The sequence below is a fragment of the Branchiostoma lanceolatum genome, chromosome 4 (genome assembly GCF_035083965.1).
Source record: "Branchiostoma lanceolatum isolate klBraLanc5 chromosome 4, klBraLanc5.hap2, whole genome shotgun sequence".
NCBI classification, from domain to species: domain Eukaryota; kingdom Metazoa; phylum Chordata; class Leptocardii; order Amphioxiformes; family Branchiostomatidae; genus Branchiostoma; species Branchiostoma lanceolatum.
Window position 1 is genome coordinate 13,629,969 of NC_089725.1, and position 18,459 is coordinate 13,648,427.

Consider the following 18,459-nt stretch of genomic DNA (forward strand, 5'->3'; position numbering starts at 1 on the left):
ACTTCTCACGGTGATTACCAATGTAAATAAAGCCCTTCAATGAATTCAGCGAAGACAATCGTCCACAAACTGCAACCGTTAGTATTCACAGAGGCAGACCGGCGTTACATCTAGATGACTTGCCGACATGGCTATTGTGCAAATGAATAATCAATGAAGATCCGATCCTTGTTGTGCATTTTTGCTCTCAGGGGCTATTAAAGTACAGGTCACCGAAATCAGTAGTCAGACGGTGTTTGCTCGTGATATCACATGCTAATTTGGTAACGCTTACCAGGAAGAGTCAGACCAATGAATTTCCATATGTATGATAAAATGATAACGTGACTGTGATGACATATACAAAGTGGCAAGTACAACTGCGTCAGGCTACAAAAACTAACAACGCCGCCTTGCGATTCGTAAACTATCAGCACAACAAAACGTGTTAACATGCAGTGGTATACTGGAGGGGGTACAACAGCAACAGCAGCACCATTACTTCTTTCTGAACGCGATGACAACTTCTTTGATCACTTTAAATATCACCTTATCGTCGACCACCGACGAGTTACATCGAATGTGCTCTAAAGCCATTGATTTTATTTCCGGCTCACTTGACACGTAAGGTGTTTTCGTCAAGAAGTCGAGAATTATCATCCCTGACTCTGAGTCATCCTTAAAACACTCTGTGACGTTGACGCTGACTTCATCCTCCGAAGTGACGTAACCGATGCCTGCTGTGTCAAACCATCGTTTGACGTCACCGGACGTGCGAAATGACGTTTTCAAACGGTCACCTTGGCCGAAATCATCCCACAACTTGTACTGCAGTTTCCCCCAATCACTCTTATCTGTAAATGTGAAATATGAACAGTGTAAGTAATAAGTTCAGGTAGAAGTAACTGTAAGAAGAAAATATTTTTTGTTTCTACTATTAGGCCACAGCAAGTAATTTCTATGGATGACATCAGCGCGCTCATTAATTTTCGCCTGATTTCGAAATAAAAAACAAGAAATTTTATTGCCCTCCGACGGTGGTCAACATACAAAAAATTGGCAAATATGTCGTAAACGTTGACAGTCTAAGGTGTTTCATTGCATATGAATACCCACTGTAGTTCCTGCCCATGATGGTATAATAACAAGCTGTTTTCTGCATTTGTTCTAGCAAGAACATTATATAAATAATGGGGGGGGGGTCTTGTTGAATTCCCAGTGTAGTTGCTTCAGATGATGGTACAACAAGCTCTTTTATGCATGTGTTGTAGTTAGTCTATTGAGATGTATACACATCTACAAGGACATGTTTACATTGAATCAATGACGTTTTATATTATATATGAAACCTCATTGGTTGAATACAGGAATAAAAGACCTGTTGGTCATGATATCATATTTCGTCGCCTCAATTCTTGTTTAACAAGACTTATGATCTCAAATATAGGAATCTTGTTTTTTTTGGCCCGCCTTGTTTTTTTTTCGCCCTATCTCTTTAATTTTGGAGTCTGCGGAGGATGTCATCCATAAAATTTACTTGCTGTGGCCTTACGACAATCTTTGTGAGTACAACATTTCATACGTGTGGCTCACGTTACGATATGATTAAGTTGTCATTATTTCTCAATGAGCAAGTTATTACAAGGTCATATTGGGATCAAACTAGTGTGCAAAATGTCAGTTTACCTGACTCCATGGCGACTAACATGTAGCCGCCATTTGTAAGCTGTTCCCACATGTTCCGCAAGGTGGCGTCATGATCTTCCACGTTGTTCAGAACATGTATCGCATGGACCAAGTGGAACTTCGTGTCTTCCTTCGTCTGGAAGTACTCTTCCGCTGTCTGCTGACGCCAGTCAAACTTCACAGCACCGAGACTCGTGTCTTCACGCACCAGTGCCTACAGGATTTACCATTGTATAGATATCAATGACACATTTTTGGACAACACAACTAAGAAGAATTTAAGCGGTCGTCCTCAGGATGAGGCGAAGCGTAAGCGTATAGCCAAGCACAGCGACGTCGACCGGGTCACCTCTGCCCTTCCCGAGTGTGTTTACGTCAGATCTAGGAAACGTTCCGCCTAGGTCTTCCCAGACGGGACCAAGGACACCGGGCCCACCAAAAGGATTAACGTCCCCTCTGAATGAACGCAATCCGTAACTCGGACGTGCCCGACAACCAAATCTAAAAAAAGACCTACTACTGTAAAATTGATCTAAGCATATTCAAGCAAAGCAAACATTGATTAGAAAGATCAACAGTTTTGTCGATAGAGTACCGAACTTTACCACCTTGTATTTTTCGATCATTTCTCCCGACGGTTCCACAACCCTGTTGTACACACCGCTGTGGCGTTGTAAAAGCCTTTTCAACATGGCGCTATCAACTTCACCTGTAAATAGATCAAAAGCATTTTTTCCAACTAATGCAATGTTAAAAGATCGACTATGTAAGATTCTGGTCTCGGATCCTCAAGTACGTGGTTGGATTAGTATTTAACCTCCTTGGCTTGGATTAGTGAATACAAATGATTATTAGTTGCAAGGCATTTGCAGTCCCACCCCGCTGCCAAGAAAAGGTTCAGCCTGTGTTTGTTTGGCCCGTGGTTTTTTATGGGTCACACTGTAGACAGATATACCAGAGGCTATACTAAACTAGAAAGGCAACATTTTCGAGAAAATGCAAGATATTTCTCTCCCATTAACCAGAAGTCGCTGCATGAATTATGCAAATTGGGTCCTCATTAGCATAACTCACATTCCATTGTATTCCCCTTTTCTAAAGCTACCTACACCTCCAATATGCCATCCATTGCATTTACCGAAAGGGAATATGAACTTGGCAGAAGAAAGAAGAAGAAAGAAGAACACGCCAGCAAAAACAATATATTCCCTCCCTGTATAGGGAGGGGAATATGAATATCATTTGCAATTGGCAACTGACACAGCTGTATTGAAAAGTCTTGCAGCTCTGCCCGAGTTAACCTTCAAATACCCTCATTATCTTAGAATGTCACACAGAGTTGTGTGACGTGAGTGACACATGCGACTGACGTCACAAGGTCAACATGGCGGTCTCACCTGATCCACTCCCTATTCCCAGCACACGTACGTCGGTTCCCGCTTCACACAGGGTAGAGTCTGGAACCTTTGATCCGTAAGACAGTTGGAGGTTGTCTTTCCCTCTCTCTAACACCGCCCGAAAGGCTCTAAAACCTGCCACATACCGCTCTGGAAAGTGTCGGTTCAATCTTCCAAAATTTTCACGTCCTGTCGTGGTGCGATAATTACTCATGAGAAAACGTTCAGGGTAAACATGTAATGCTGAATGGCTTCTTCATTACGTACATGTTAAAGTTAGTAACATAGTCGTGGGATATAGGTCAACGAAATGTTTCTACCAAAAGTATAAGATACATGCACGCATACCCGCCATGGTGTTGCTGTCGGGGTTCATTTCAGGACGTGCACTTTGACATTTCTTTGGCTGGCAGTCAAATGTAAGAGGAGGGTACATTTTTGTTGTAAGCAGGGACATGGCGTATAGTTTATGACACATAAAATATGGACACCCACCAGTGATTCGGTGTTTCGCGCTGTTCACTCAATGATTGTTAGCTTTATATAAATGTCCATACACTCAGACGGTTATAGACGGAAGTCAAATGCCTTCCCGACAAAACGATCTGTCTGTTATTCCCACATATTCCGCAAGATGGCTTTGGGATAGGGCACGAAACAACATTTGCAAGGACAAGATTAGCAATGACAAGATTAGCAATTCAGATGTGTGCAATTCAGCAACGCTATTTCGTTGTTCTATGCTACATGTTACTATCCGCATTTTCCACAATAGCAGGAAGTTTAAGCACATCAACGAGGAAGTCTGTCTCCTAATTGTTATCCAGAAGAATGGCCTCCTGTAATTCCTCCTTCCCTGGCTTAGGACACCCGTGAACTTGAAATGTTAGGACACCCGTAAAGTAGAGAGTACTTGTGGAGCCTAGTAGATAGTAGCCTAGTAAATACTGAATGTTTTATGCGTGCGGGGCAAGAGGGTACTTAATCTGATATTTTGAATGCATTTTTTACTTCCTAGAATCATATTCTATTGGGATAAAACACCATCTTCAGGAATTTAGTGCTCCTCAGAAGAAGACTGAGTGCTAACATACATTGTGCCCTGGCCTCTTTCTGTTTGTCTGCGCCATGCAAACGTGTTTGTGTGTGTGTGTGTGTGTGTGTGTGTGTGTGTGTGTGTGTGTGTGTGTGTGTGTGTGTGTGTGTTCATGTGTGTGTTCATGTGTGTGTGTGTTCAGTGTGTGTGTGTTTTCGCTCGAGAATATAATAATAGACAGCTACTTTCGTATCACATCTGTCCATTGGGTCCCATATAGCGGATTATATACAGGTTTTATCTCCTTGGATTTTCTGTTCAAGGTTTCAACCCCTATGATTTTTTTGCCAGAGATTTTCCGGCATTTTAAAAGCTGATTTAGGCCCCATCCGAACTCTGACCTCTGGGTGATACCGGCTTGCTACTGTCATTGAAGTAACTGTAGCAAGCCGGAATCATCCCGAGGTCAGAGTTCGGATGGGGCCTAAATCAGCTTCACCCCGACGGGCCCCATTCAGAATGTGACAGAGGCATAAGTAATCCACCTCAGGTGTTTTTCAAGATGGCCACCATTAAGCGATACTGAACACGCCCCTTCGTTATAGTTGTCTGACCTAGTTCCTAATGGAGCCAATCATTTCCCTGGGGCTATGATTACTTTGCATACCTGCAGACAGCAGTTTGGAAGGATTTCGAGGTCTGATTCTCCTGTCTGGTATCCAACCGTGTGCAGCTTACGTCCGTTTTCCTTCCTTCTATACTCGTCTAGCACAGTAGCGACCCAATAATCCCAAGGTAATCTGCATATGTTGATGAATGTTAGACGTTCATGTAGTAAGATAAGCAGGATACCACTAAGTTACTCAAACAACAGGATATATTTTGGAAACGGTCAGACGTTGTTGTCTTCCGTCAGTGACTGAACCAGAATTTGGAGTTGTTGTCAAAAACTAGAGATATTGTCTCTTACCAGATTACCCAACCTCTACGTAAACTGGTCCTGTACGTAAGCTGACCTGATACTCTAAACATCATACGCCTTCACTGAATAGCCAGGCATCATTGAATAAGCTAGTTCAGAGTTGCTACTACGCATGTGCAGTGTCAAAGGTGAAGGCCCCCGGCTTGAAAACAGTGCTCGTCCCGACATGGTCTTGATTTGCATAACAACGCCCCGCCGGGTTTTGTTCACGTCTCGGGGGCCTTCACCTTTGACATTGCACATGCGTAGTAGCAACTCCGAACTAGCTTATCGTCAAATTGATATATACGTTAATTTCTTTATCTATTTATTGATTTTGAACACAATTAGGTAGTCCCCCCAGTCAAGCTAGACTGACTTCCAAGGAAACCCAAATGCACAAAGTTCAAGCATAGGTGTAAATAAATAGTACACAAGTCAACCAATCAAGCAAGCAAGCAATTAATTCTATTCCCACAGAAAAACGAAATGGAGGTCGGAAGGCTGATCAACTACTCCCCGGAGCGGTACCTGGCATGTATGAGGGCCTTACGAGCTGCGTACGGTAATGACCAAATTAACAGAGACCCCGCCTACTGCCAGTCCTTTGGAGCAAAACTTCCAGACTCTACCCTGTGTGAGCCGGGAACCGATGTACGTGTGCTGGGGATAGGGAGTGGATCAGGTGAGACCGCCATGTCGACCTTATTCCGGATACGGACTTATGGGTAACGCAAGCCGGCAAGCTACACAATACCATGGTTATGTCTGTGTGGCGCATGCACACTGTATGGCCCAGAGTTCTCCATTTTCCCAACGTAAGGGCGAGCGGATCCGTAACATGGTCCATGTTAAAAATGTACATCTAAGGGCACAATATATATAAACGTTGTCTTCAGCTCTCATATCCACAGGAACAAAATGGAAATGGTCCATTCTAATAATTCTGCAACATTGAATTATCACTTGAACCTTGAACCATTTTGTTTTCTCACAGGTGATGTTGACAGCGCCATTCTAAAGAAGCTTCTACAACGTCATAACAGTGTGTATAACAGAGTTGTGGAACCGTCGGAGGAAATGATCGAGTTATACAAGGTGGGAATCTTTTCTAGGAATGGTGAACCTTTTTCAGTTTTGGTGCATGCTTTCATTTCGTTATTCGTTTAATTCATTTCAACGTCAGACGTTATGGTTAGTATATTGATATTCATATTGTTGTATATAGGCAGGGGTAAGTGAAGACACGAGTCTCGGTGCTGTGAAGTTTGACTGGCGCCAGCAGACAGCAGAAGAGTACTTCCAGACAAAGGAGGACACGAAGTTCCACTTGGTCCATGCAGTCCACGTTCTGTACCATGTGGAAGACCTTCACGCCACCTTGCGGGACATGTGGGAACAGCTTGCAGATGGTGGTTACATATTAATTGCCATTAAATCAGGTAAATGAGCAGCTTTCATTTTGTTTTTGGCGACGGCTGAAGGGCGGAGCCTGTTATATTAGTATTTTGACCGGTTTGAAAATATTTATCACTTCTTCCCCCATTCAGGTTATAACGTTGGGTAACCTAAATTCGTGGGGTACTTAAAGTCGGGATTTTTCGAAAACGGGGTATTTAGGGATATGTGCTAGATGCAAAATCAGTTATAACGCCAGCAATGCAAAGCAGATAGACTAACGTATTCAGAACACTGGCTGAAAAGCTTCGATAACCATGCATTAGAAGTTGGCGACGTCAAAAACTCTCCGTCCCTTATTGACAGAGTCTGGGGGCTTCGTGGGAGAATCACCCAGCACGGTTGTTCGCTGGTTTATAAGACAAATGTCACATCTCCTGCCTGCTAAACACAATTATTTATAAGACAACTTATTACAATCTCTTTTGCTAACCTGCAACTGGATTCTAAGTGTGATTAATCATAAAAACTCCTCTCTGTTGCTACAACCTACGGCACGTGTATTTTCCCGCCGCCATATTGTTAACCAGAATCCTGTTGTCAAGCAGACGACAAAGGTTTGTGAGGAACACTTTTTGTCTAAATGCTGCGTGTGATAGTGGACTGAGGAAGATATTTTCCTCAAAGTTTGCTCCTAACACAACAAGGAACACATGGACATAGTGGTATTACCATTGCTACGGCATCCAGCTAACTTCCCATGAATAATGTAACGTTACACGTTGCCCGATGATGACGATGGGCCGACTTTGAGTGAAGTTCTACCGACTCAACACACGGGTTGTTCCCGAACTGGCCTGATGTGTGCGGTACGGCCGTTTTTTCGTGTATTTTTTTTACTTGGACACGTCTATATCCATAGCACTCTCCTCAAGCCAAGGATAGAACGAATAGCTGCTGTATAAAATGTGATTAGCGGTAAGATATTCAAGACGAATCTTCTCTCCCGAATTAATGTGCCCCCCTGTCCGACAGCACCGTAATTGTGCGTGCGGCGGACGGTAGTTTGAAGTTGAAATATTATGGTGTCAGCACGACTAGAGACAAAATCTACCATATATATGATTAGTGCAAAGATAGTACATGATACTGACAGAATAATAGAAAAAAAGGATGGTTTATTGTTCTGCTAGATTGATTTCAGTCAACCATTATCGGAAAAATCCCGAATTTAGGTTACCCAACGTTATATATCAGGTAGCATAAAGTTTGTGCTACAGATACCATTTCGCTCCAAGATTGATCCACTGAAGCCTTACCTAACCTTAGCACCTTAGTTCCTCCCGTGCCTCAAGTCTTACTGTGCCTCTTATACATCTACAGGCAAGGATGCTGGTGCGAAGCTGTGGTACAAATTGTGGGAGGAATTCGGCCAAGGTGACCGTCTGGAGACGTCACTTCGTACGTCCGATGACGTCAAACACTGGCTTGACGCAAAGGGCATCAGCTACGTCACTTCAGATGAAGATGGATTTGCATTCAACGTTAACATCTCAGAGTGCTTTAATGAAGAATCAGAAGAGGGAAGGAAGATTCTCGATTTCTTGACACAGACGCCTCACGTGTCCAGTATGCCAGAAATGAGATCAATGGCTTTGGAGTACCTGCGACGTAATTCGTCTGTGGTTGGTGGAAAGTTTCTTCACAAAAGAAAATTCGAAGTTATTGTCGCATCCAAAAAAGGGGAATAAACATACAGAATTGTCGATTGGTCAGACCATAAAGATTGTCTCTTTAATCAAGCGTATGCTGTTTTTCGTCTTTCTTTTGCAACCTACAGTTGTCTGAATGTGTGGTACATGGGTGGTACGTTTGTGTGTTAATAAGAGAAATCCCTTAAGGCAAAGGAAACTGAAATTGTTCATCATGTATATATACACAAAGAGGCAAATACGCTGAGGGTATAAAAGGCTGTAGGAAAAAATCTATGTCCGTGAAGTGCGTGTTAAGTTATACAGAATACAGAAAGTCAAACAAATTGTCTCAAAAAGGCATTAGCCACAGTGTCCATTCTTGCAAACTATGTATCATTTAGTTCTTAAGACCTTACTGTACAGAAAATACATTATGCGAACAACGTTTTTATGCAGAGAATTTGAAAAGCTTTAGGAGGGGTTGCTAGTCGATAACTTGATAATTGTAATGATAGTACTACCATTTAGCTATCGCATGCATTCTATATTGAACATAGGTGTCGTTCCACAAAGGCGCCGCCCTGTTATTACGAGTCAGAGTGAGATTGACTAGCCTGCGTAGTCGCGCAGCCCCTGGTTTTGACTGTGCTCGAGTTAGTGAAGTGGAGTGACTATGCGTATGTCATTGATGTCCTTGGTACTGAAACAGAGGTCCTGTCAGCTGTCATGTGGGGTCCACACCGTCTCCATGCATGGTGCCTGACTGGTCAGGCGTTAAGTCACCGTAAATACAGACAAAAAAGTGGGCCATAAACCTTATAATCATATGTCTAATTCAAACTGACCTCGTTAAAAGATATTATCCCATTGTTCCTACAAATGTGCGTTATTGGTTGATCTTTGATAATACAATATGATACAATATGATTAATCAAGTGTCGGGCACCGGTGTCCAGCCAAATACCCCTTCATAGTTCTTCGTTCTGAGACGTTCCTTTGTCTTGAGAAGCAGCTCCCTCCTTTGGAAGTCCGGTCGGCTCCACATCTTCAGGCACGGCGAAGGTGACGAGACCGCAGGGCCCGTTCATGTTCCTACAGAACAGGTCCTTCAGGGTGGTCGTCTTGACCAGGTTGAAGCCCACCTCCCCTCCGAACGTGCTGGGTTTCCACCACCCCGGGGAGCAGATGGGGTTGGACAGCGTGCCCGTGAAGGCGAACGTACTGCCCATCCTGACGAACATCTGGCTGAGGACGCTTCCCGGCATCGGGTTCTCAATCGCCCACCCAAAGTACAGCTCCACCGTGTCGATGTCTCCGTACGCCTCCTCCAGCTGCGCAGCCATCTCTGCGTCACCTGGAGAAGGGAAAAGGAGACAACTGAGTACGGATAAAGCTTAGCACTGTCTACGTATGCAGCTTTTTTCAAGTACATCCCTTTTACATAAACATGTAGCATGTATCGTTTTTAGCAAGATGGTAAATCCAAGATTGTTGTGGAAAGACAAACATTACACTTTCAGCCTAGAAGTTACCAGGCCCTTACCAGATAGCAATCGTAATAAACCAGATAGCCTAGTTAGTGACTCTGCTCTGAAAGTAGAGTCCGAATCACGGCTGTTGTTGCTCAACCGGCATGCTCGCTATTGGAAAGGGTCGCAGTCTTTTGGACGTTTGATTGTTCTTGTCGAAAAGAGCTACTGCACCATGGGATTTCCAGTGGCAATCAACTGTATTTCTGAATTTGCTGTCTATACTGCACATAGTGTCTGTTTTTCTGTCATTGCCAGTGGAAGTTAAACTCTTCAGCGAGCTAAACTGGTTCGAGAGTACTTAACGCAGTAGTACTCAGTGCGTAGGCTTTTCTTACTCAAGTCGTACACACACCAACCTGCTGTAAGTTCCAGGAAGGTCTTGTATGGGGGCATGCCGAACCGTTTCCGGTACTGGTTCAGGGACTGCATCCTCAGCTTCCGCCCGGCCTTAATGGTCTCCACGGCGACCTTAAGATTGACAGGTCCGATGTTCCTTGGTCCGAACTGGAGGAAGGAAAATTATAACTTTTGTTATTGGAATGTCTCCGAAAGATTAACCAACAACGCAATACATTCTAGGCTCTGAGGGCGATCCGACCCGCGGGAGTGCTGGTACCGAAGGTGATACACCGTGTTGTATTTTGTACTCACCCACCAAAAAAAATATTTCAATGTGAAATGCGCCAGAGGTTGAGAAAATTCTCCAACATAAAATTGCAACAAAGGCAATTCCAACGTTCCAATCGGTATTCCAATTTTCAACAGCGGCGCACTCCGTGCCGTAAATAAATACAACACGCACGGTGTATTCCTCATTACCCTCGGCCCCAGCCCTCCCGCGGGTTGGGTTGGTATATCGGGTTATATTGAATACACCGTGTTGTATTCTAAAATTATCCCGGCACAGGTATGACATATGTGTATAGATGTGTTCCACTCACCCGTCCTGCTATCTGTCTGGACATGGCGTCCACCGTGGCGTTAAACCCGTGTTTTAAGACAATGTGGCTGTTGTACAGGTAGTCCTCCATGTCGTACGTGGTACCATCGATGTGGAACTGGTCAGGCATCAGTGCGTGCCAGTGGTACAAGTGGTTAAACTCCACAAATATCCGGTTCTGGTACTGGACCTTCTCTTCAAACAGCAGCTCCGGGTCCCAAAGCAGTTTGAAGTTTTTGCCAGCCAGGTGTTGGACGTACTCTTCGATGACGAATTTGATATTCTCACCTTGGGAGGTCAAGGGTCAAAGGTTAGGGTCAATGTTTTGCGAATAGCAGATACAATCAACAGGAATTTGGTCAAAGCAAAAGGATACTAGGAAGGACGCTGCTGAATTAAATGATTTTTGTCTATTACTATATTTCATTGGTGTTTTGAAAACAAGGTCAAGTTCTAAAGAAATATCGCATATCAGAGTCACCTGTAATTTGAACAAATGCCAAGTTTTATCGCTTTGTAGAGTTACGTACAGTCTGGCTTATTGTAAACGTTTTTTCTTACCGATAAGAATGAGTCTGGCGGTCTGGAACAGCCGCTCGTCGTCCCAGTCAGGGTGCAGATCCTTCATGACGTCACAGACCCGGTTGTGCTCCCTCAGCCAAACCGTGGACCACACGAACAGTCCCGGCAGCAGCCCGAAGAACTCGTGCCCGAGGGCGAAGCGCTTCTCCTCGGGAACGTTCGGAGGGTAGAGCATGTGTACCGGGGCGTCCTGTAGACCGGGCGGGAACATCTCTCCATCCACCAGCTGGTACTTCAGCTTCCCGTCCCTGAAGGTGCGGAGTTGATGCTGCCGTTCGGTGGTCTCACCATAAACATGGCCCATGTCGACCTGGACAAAAGAGAGGGGAATAGGCCCTTATCAGCCTTTAGCTCCATCATCTTGGGCGTGTTGACTTCTTGCCAAACAGAGTGCCGAACTCTAGCAAAAATTAAGCATGCTATGTAAATGTGACTAGTGGTTTCTTTTGCTACCCAGTAACCTTACAAATTCTCCACCGTTTTTGTGGTCTCTATTTTATAAACGTGGACGCCCCGACCAGCTAGCTACATGGAGCACCAGAAATACGTACGATTCTGAATGAAGTGTAGGTTCCATTAGTGCTCTAAATGTGTTGATAATGAAAAGAGGATAGGAAACAGAACTGAACGGATACAAATCTTGAAAGAGAAAGACTATGGGAAAGCATGATTTTGAGAAGAACCCACCGCATGGTCGCTCCATGTGCGACCCGGTCCCTTCTTGAAGTCCGTCTTGAAGAACTGATGAGTGAAGTGCTGCGCCGTGAAGCCGAACAGTACGTTGGTGCGTCGGCTCGTGTCGGGGAGGAACGTCCTGCGCGCCAAGAATGTTTCTGCGAGATACTCGGCGGAGGGGAGCTCCTTACGGCCCTTGGTTCCCATAGGGGTGGGGCAGTCCGCGGGGACGGGGGGCAGAGCGCGGGTGTAGGAGGACCGGTCCGAATACGTGTCCCAGGTCGTGTAGTCATGGCCCGTGTGGTACAGTGGGGGGCTGTCTACTTTGCCTGTATAGCCTGCGGGGGTAAATAGACAATCAAAATGCAAACAAGTAAAGAAACATATCATGAAGATCCATCAACAGCTTCTCGAGTTATGCTGTTGACTTACATACAGAACCACACCATAGTCGCTCCACCCTTGTATAACTGAAAACATAAACTTTGCGAAAGGAAAAAATACTGTTTGTTACAGGGACGTTTACTGAAAGAAAAAAAAAATGGCATTAAAACTACAGTATGAAACCTACAGTAACAAATATAAGATATGTAAGTAACAAAATGTATTTTCTCTATCAATGGTATTCTTTAAACCAGGAAATGTACTTCGTTGGAGGCATGAAGTATGATTCTATTGAAAGGAAAAATCTGAGGTGTCGGTTTATAACATATTGGATGTACCCTTACCTTTGGATAGCGTCCGCATGAGGAAGTTGCGCAAGGCTTGTATGTTGTTGATGATGTTCCAGAGCCACTTATAGTTGAATAACAGGTGGTCAAGCGTCTCATCACTGGGTCTGAGAGCAACTCTGACGACCGTCCCTAACTCCGCTGTTCGGGAGAGAGAGATACACTGTCAACTCGGTGCACTTCGTAACTTTTGCCGCCAGGTGGGGCGACTAATCTACCTCAGCAAGGACGACATACATGATTTCAATATATTAAGTCGTGCACTTGGTTTCAAACAATAAAATCTAGATCACTTTACTTTACAGCCATGCAGCCATTGGTCATAAGTGTCAGGAAGCGTATACCGCCCACCGTCTCTGTCGAGTGAAGGTCAGTATGCCCTGATGTACTAGTATGTGTAGATGGCTTCTGGCTTCATTGATTGAAGGTGAAGTATACTCACGTGTTTGACAGTTCTGTCCGTAGTAGCCGGTACGGGTACAGTCACACGTGTAGCCGTCGCCCTCCCTCATACACACGCCTTGGTTCTCACATGGGAACGAGCAGCACGGGTTGACTGGCAGGGTATGGACACAAGAATCTGGTGAGCACACTCATTTCCTTACCTATAACGCCAAACCGTTTACAACTAACGTCTAACCCTACACCTAACCCACATCTTAACTTATATTACTCCTTACCCCAACAACTATGTCTTTTAACCTGTAACACTCAACCCTTACTATATTACCCTAGCCCTTACCACACCAAATTGACACACTAGCTGGCTATTATGTATGGAACGGTTCCATCAGACGCAGTCTCATTTTGTCTCATCACAAACCTCTCATTTTATAGTCACTTGGCTTTCGAAACCAGCCGCTACATCTGTTATCTTCATACAAAATTAGTATTTTGCTCAAAATGAACGAAAAGTAAGACAGTTTTCCGAAATCCGTATCAACCCTTCCTTTCTATACTACCATGGAAAATGGAAGCACTCTCCTCACCTGCGGCAACAAGTGCAGGCAGCAGCACTACAATCAGGCATACGATATTCATTGTACCTGTGGAAAAACAAGAAGACATACAGCTCTGTCGGGTTTACTTTAGACCACTACAAAAATATAGGCTTCTGATGCCAGAAGTCAAATTTACAGCCAATGAGTGACTTTCTTCGGCAGATTTAAGGCAATAACTGGAGAAAACATTTCACACAAACACAAACCCGGGCAAAATGCCAGCTTTTTTCTAAAGCACTTGTTTCTCTTCATGTCATTAAAATTGCAGGATGTTTATAAATAGGCACGAAACTAGTTTATGCATCATTAAACAAAACTGGTATTTCCTCAGGCATTTCGTACTGTTTTTACATCGTGTCCAACATTTTTCTTTGTCGGTTGTCTGTTCTCGGTTCTGTATCATATCTTCCTTGTGTGTTTCATAACACGATTCCTTATAATCACTTATACCTGTGCAGAAATATCATCCGTGTCAATACTTCTCGATGCTCTTTCTAGACTGAATATCAGGCAGCCAGTCAGCGTAAGGAGACACTAATTCCGCCGGCAGGGAAACAACATAAACCCTGCCACCAGAGTTAACACTCTACCCGAGTTTGTCTCCGCCCTGTCGATGCTCATTTCATTATTTCATAATCATTTAGTTAAAACGGTAGCAGCTTCATGAGATACGCCGACCAATATTTTACCTTATCGTGTAGTGCACCCATTAAGCATCAGTCAATTTGTTATAAAAACGGATGAAGACCTTTATTGTACACATGTGAGCCACTGGGTTAGGTACAGGTCACACAAAAAAGAATAGCATACAGATATATCTATAGTTTGTTGAAGCTACATGGATCTAAACCAAAACATTCAGGCAAGTAGCTTACCAGGGATCGAATGGGTGTCAGCTAGATCAGACTCCACGTCAAGAGGCCTATAAGAGGGGGTGGGTGCTTACTTTGAGTCTGAAACTCCAGAAACCTCGTCAACACCACCTGGTCTCACAGAACGCAGCGATGGGACGTGTGCTGTACAATGTATAAGCTGATATTCAGGTCTCTCAACTTTCATGTGTCCTTTGAGACACTTATTACCCTCAGACACCTAGGCCTGTGGCGTTCATTGGAACAAGTTGGTTTGCGGCCTTGCTAATGACGGATGGCACCAAAGGAGGCGGGGTCAGTATCACAGAATAATGAATAACACAGGGGGCAAGCGACACATTACCATGGCAACGCATATAGGGCACATGCGCACTGTGTCCATTTTTCCTGTCTGCGTTGTCATAGCAATGACTCCTTGTAGCCCCCTGTGTTGCCCAGAGTTTTCCGTTTTCACAGGAAGGGATATTCGTCATACCATGATTACCTAGGGGTGGCCAGGTTGGATAACGCCTGAGGACGACAATGTGAACCGTGCATACCTGGGTAATTACTTGGGATGACACGGGACCGGCTTTTTAGCGAATGGCCACAAACGCCCACTCTGGCAATGTCCGCGCTGCACGAATTTCAGTCTTTTTTGCTTGGAATATGCACAGCTTGTGCTCCCAGACAGCAGATTCAACCTTGACTTGTTATCATTGTGTAAGACAGGTGATTTTTATTACAGTTATCATGAAATGTAAATGCTAGGCACCAAGTAGGCAGTCACTATAATCGGACTACATACGTGTTTACACCAATAGACTGCGACAGACGGGTGTGCAAAAGTCCTTATTACTGGCTTACTGGACACGAAAGGTGTTTGCGTCAGGAAGTCGAGAATCATCATTTCTCCTTGACGAAACATAGTGTTGTATTGGCAAGCTTGAAATATAAGGACCTCATACCTTCCCCAGGTATCTTTGTCTCGTTGCAATGAGTTAAGAAGCCCCTTGTCAGCATTATGTCTATTTCATTCCTTATCTGCTTTTTCAAAAGCACATATGCTACAAATGTCCTTCTCCAGGAAGCTATTGTATTATTTCCTCATTAATTGTTGTTAAAAATGATGTCAACATTTGCATAACCAATGTCTGAAAATATTCACCTGAATCTAACCTACATGTGTCACTGGTATGAATATGTCAATATCAACCAGTAAGTAATCATACAGTTTTCTTGTGAATTATGCAAATTAGGTCCTGTTTTGTATTATTCAGATCCATTGATGTTTTTCTCGACTCAAGTTACACATGTACTGAGTATGAAGTACTTGCCGTATAGCACAATTGAATTGTTTATTGACACAACAAAATTACAGTGGCTTTCTTAAGGTCTTCCACAGCTACAAACATTTATAGAAATTTGATAGATATATACAAACTGTACATGTAACATAGTGAAAAACTAAAGTACAAAGTTTATGCGCTTATCATCATGTCGGGTTCATACTATCGTATCTTAGACTGCATGAAGTAATTCGAACTATCCACTTATATCTCAATATTTTTTACGTACATTTTTTGAAAGCCACGATGACTTCGTTTACAGATTTTAGGAGAATCCTGTCATCAACAACTGAAGAATTGCACCGGATATACTCAAGGACAACTGCTGTGATTTGTGGTTCATTGGTCACGTGAGGGGTATTGGTCAAAAAGTCTAGAAGCAGCCTTCCCGCCTCCGAGTCCTCCTTAAAAACTCCGTGACGTTAATGTTGTTTTCATCCTCCGCAGTGACGTAACTGATGCCTGCTGTGTCAAGCCACTGTTTGACGTCACCGGACATACGGAATGACCTCTTCAAATGGTCATGATCACCTTGGCCAAAAGTGTCCTTCAGCTTGTGCCCCAGGTTTCCCCAATCACTTTTATCTGTGGGTATGTAACAGGAACAGTGAGGGTGGTGTCTCTATTGGTTTTCTTTCAACAAAATACTCGTCTACAAGATAACTTGACTCGTCCAAGCGTTCGAATTGCTTGCCTACCTGACTCCATGGCGACCAACATGCAACCACCATCTGCAAGCTGTTCCCACATGTCCCGCAAGGTGGCGTAGGGATCGTCCACATGGTACAGAACGTGAACTGCATGGATCAGGTGGAACTTTGTGTCCTCCTTCGTCTTGAAGTACTCTTCCGCTGTCAGCTGGCGCCAGTCGAACTTCACAGCACCGAGGCTTGTGTCTCCACGCACGAGTGTCTACACATGATATGTACAGTGATGATGTCATAAGTAACAACACGGGGGCCGGTACAGACTTCCAACAACCTTTGACCTGAATGCTCACTTGTAATGACCAACTGGGTTCTGAAGAAGACCAGGGGAACAGTCGAAATTCATAACAACACGATTTTGTGTTGCTAATGTTGGTTGCTAATATTAATCACAAATTTGATTTATCAATTAAGAGCCTTTGTTGCCACTAGAGATGGAATGTATCATTGTCAATATATACATGTAGCTGCACAACATTCTGTATCATGACACTGCATACAATGAGTAAAACTATAAAGGTTAAATTTCATATAGCGTGGCTATGGTATCATTAAATCATTTTCTAACGGAAGTAATAAAATGGATATTTTCCATTCTTATCGAAGTAAGATATTTTCAAGCTAATAGCATTGCCATATAAAGGAGCGTACTGCCTTTTGGAAATATTTTAGGCCAAATAGCGAAAAGACTGTCTATTCAGAACCCCAAAAGTTTATATTTTTTTAAAGGACAACAAGATATCAATATTTTTTGCACTGATATTTGTGTACAGAGGATTCCCACCTTGTATCTCTCGATCATTTCTCCCGACGGTTCCACGACCCTATTATACATACTGTTGTGGCGCTGTAGAAGCTTCTTTAGAATGACAATATCAATGCCTCCTATAAATAAACGTTAGAAAAAAATCAAAGACAGAATTGGTACCGGACCTGTTAGAAAATGAACTGTACTCGATTTAGGGTTTCTCTACATGATACTATGAAAAATCTACTTTGTCCACTCAAGAAACACGGTAGAATGGAGGCTAATAAGACAATAATATGTTCCTATCAATGAATTCCTTAAAGCCCTTACAAAGTGTTCCTGTCAACAAGACACACATACACACACGCACGCACACACACACACACACACACACACACACAAAACATACACACACACACACACACACACACACACACACACACACACATGGTCATACACTCACGCAGTCACATACACTGACACCCACCCACACACAGTCACACACGCACACACACATACACACACACACAGCCACACACACACGCACATACACGGCACACACAAGATCACATCACCTGATCCACTCCCTATCCCCAGCACACGTACGTCGGTTCCCGCTTCACACAGGGTAGAGTCTGGGACCTTTGACCCGTAGGACAGTCGGTAGTGCTCTTGGCTCGTCTCCAACGCGGCCACAAAGACGGTGAAAGCAGCCAAGTACCGCTCCTGCGAGTGTTCGATCAGCCCACCCACCGTCACCATCCCTGTTTGGGTGCTCTTTTTAGTACCCAATATGATGCCCAATACGAAATGATCTCTTCGTTACGTCAATTCACTGAAATACGTATTAAATGTGGTGGGACGAGCGTGGAAATACGAGAAAACTGCAAAAGCATTTGTAAGATGTAAACACACATACTAGTACCTGCCATGAGCCTTTGAACTTTCCACTTTGAACTTTAAGGTCAGCTTTCTCCAGAACGTTGCGGCTTTGACGGCCACAGTTGGTATGTGTAAAACACGTTACATATACGTGATTTGGTACTATACTTCGAATAACGTGAAGTACAAGATGATACAAATACAAGAAATCTGTGTGAATGTGTTTACCGATGGTGCACAATGGAGTGACGCCCTCTATCTCGTGATAGTAGTACTGCCGGTCCTAGGTCTCACACGGCAATGTTTGGTT

At 43.8% G+C, this 18,459-nt stretch overlaps 4 protein-coding genes across 5 annotated transcripts; 1 reads left to right on the forward strand and 3 right to left on the reverse strand.

Moving 5' to 3' along the window:
• Positions 1 to 61: 61 nt before the first annotated feature.
• On the reverse strand, positions 62 to 3,456 carry LOC136432706 (histamine N-methyltransferase-like). Its single transcript, XM_066424175.1, has 5 exons — positions 3,411 to 3,456; positions 3,063 to 3,251; positions 2,274 to 2,374; positions 1,666 to 1,879; positions 62 to 833 (listed from the first exon to the last, which is right to left on the reverse strand). Exons 1-5 carry the CDS (start codon positions 3,436 to 3,438, stop codon positions 478 to 480), a joined length of 888 nt encoding a protein of 295 aa, XP_066280272.1. The 5' UTR covers positions 3,439 to 3,456; the 3' UTR covers positions 62 to 477.
• Positions 3,034 to 8,259, forward strand: LOC136432707 (histamine N-methyltransferase-like). Of its 2 annotated transcripts, none has more exons than XM_066424177.1 (5): positions 3,034 to 3,138; positions 5,540 to 5,744; positions 6,057 to 6,157; positions 6,288 to 6,501; positions 7,841 to 8,259. In XM_066424177.1, the coding sequence occupies exons 2-5, from the start codon at positions 5,549 to 5,551 to the stop codon at positions 8,206 to 8,208; spliced, it is 879 nt and encodes a 292-aa protein (XP_066280274.1). In that variant the 5' UTR covers positions 3,034 to 3,138; positions 5,540 to 5,548; the 3' UTR covers positions 8,209 to 8,259. The 2 variants fall into 2 exon arrangements, with proteins under 2 accessions (XP_066280274.1, XP_066280273.1); XM_066424176.1 differs by lacking the exon at positions 3,034 to 3,138 and adding an exon at positions 4,588 to 4,893.
• On the reverse strand, positions 8,219 to 14,603 carry LOC136432703 (prostaglandin G/H synthase 2-like). Its single transcript, XM_066424171.1, has 9 exons — positions 14,488 to 14,603; positions 13,601 to 13,657; positions 13,054 to 13,167; positions 12,609 to 12,752; positions 11,893 to 12,218; positions 11,185 to 11,515; positions 10,625 to 10,911; positions 10,040 to 10,187; positions 8,219 to 9,505 (listed from the first exon to the last, which is right to left on the reverse strand). Exons 2-9 carry the CDS (start codon positions 13,650 to 13,652, stop codon positions 9,120 to 9,122), a joined length of 1,788 nt encoding a protein of 595 aa, XP_066280268.1. The 5' UTR covers positions 13,653 to 13,657; positions 14,488 to 14,603; the 3' UTR covers positions 8,219 to 9,119.
• A 1,201-nt stretch (positions 14,604 to 15,804) lies between these two features.
• On the reverse strand, positions 15,805 to 18,222 carry LOC136432710 (histamine N-methyltransferase-like). Its single transcript, XM_066424179.1, has 4 exons — positions 17,843 to 18,222; positions 17,304 to 17,404; positions 16,511 to 16,724; positions 15,805 to 16,397 (listed from the first exon to the last, which is right to left on the reverse strand). Exons 1-4 carry the CDS (start codon positions 18,027 to 18,029, stop codon positions 16,186 to 16,188), a joined length of 714 nt encoding a protein of 237 aa, XP_066280276.1. The 5' UTR covers positions 18,030 to 18,222; the 3' UTR covers positions 15,805 to 16,185.
• Between the last annotated feature and the right edge of the window lie 237 nt (positions 18,223 to 18,459).

What these genes read in the sequence shown, in the direction of transcription:
- LOC136432703 (XM_066424171.1), bottom strand. Translation starts at nt 13,652, where the DNA reads ATGAATATCGTATGCCTGATTGTAGTGCTGCTGCCTGCACTTGTTGCC. An exon ending in GCACATGGAGCGACCATGCG is followed by an intron (nt 11,516 to 11,892) that starts GTGGGTTCTTCT and finishes TCTTTTGTCCAG; the next exon opens with GTCGACATGGGCCATGTTTA. An exon ending in CTTCCTGGAACTTACAGCAG is followed by an intron (nt 9,506 to 10,039) that starts GTTGGTGTGTGT and finishes TCCCTTCTCCAG; the next exon opens with GTGACGCAGAGATGGCTGCG.
- LOC136432707 (XM_066424177.1), top strand. Translation starts at nt 5,549, where the DNA reads ATGGAGGTCGGAAGGCTGATCAACTACTCCCCGGAGCGGTACCTGGCA. An exon ending in AAATGATCGAGTTATACAAG is followed by an intron (nt 6,158 to 6,287) that starts GTGGGAATCTTT and finishes TGTTGTATATAG; the next exon opens with GCAGGGGTAAGTGAAGACAC. An exon ending in ATTAATTGCCATTAAATCAG is followed by an intron (nt 6,502 to 7,840) that starts GTAAATGAGCAG and finishes ATACATCTACAG; the next exon opens with GCAAGGATGCTGGTGCGAAG.
- LOC136432710 (XM_066424179.1), bottom strand. Translation starts at nt 18,029, where the DNA reads ATGGTGACGGTGGGTGGGCTGATCGAACACTCGCAGGAGCGGTACTTG. An exon ending in AAATGATCGAGAGATACAAG is followed by an intron (nt 16,725 to 17,303) that starts GTGGGAATCCTC and finishes TATCATGTGTAG; the next exon opens with ACACTCGTGCGTGGAGACAC. An exon ending in GTTGGTCGCCATGGAGTCAG is followed by an intron (nt 16,398 to 16,510) that starts GTAGGCAAGCAA and finishes ACATACCCACAG; the next exon opens with ATAAAAGTGATTGGGGAAAC.
- LOC136432706 (XM_066424175.1), bottom strand. Translation starts at nt 3,438, where the DNA reads ATGAACCCCGACAGCAACACCATGGCGG. An exon ending in AAATGATCGAAAAATACAAG is followed by an intron (nt 1,880 to 2,273) that starts GTGGTAAAGTTC and finishes TAAATCCTGTAG; the next exon opens with GCACTGGTGCGTGAAGACAC. An exon ending in GTTAGTCGCCATGGAGTCAG is followed by an intron (nt 834 to 1,665) that starts GTAAACTGACAT and finishes TCACATTTACAG; the next exon opens with ATAAGAGTGATTGGGGGAAA.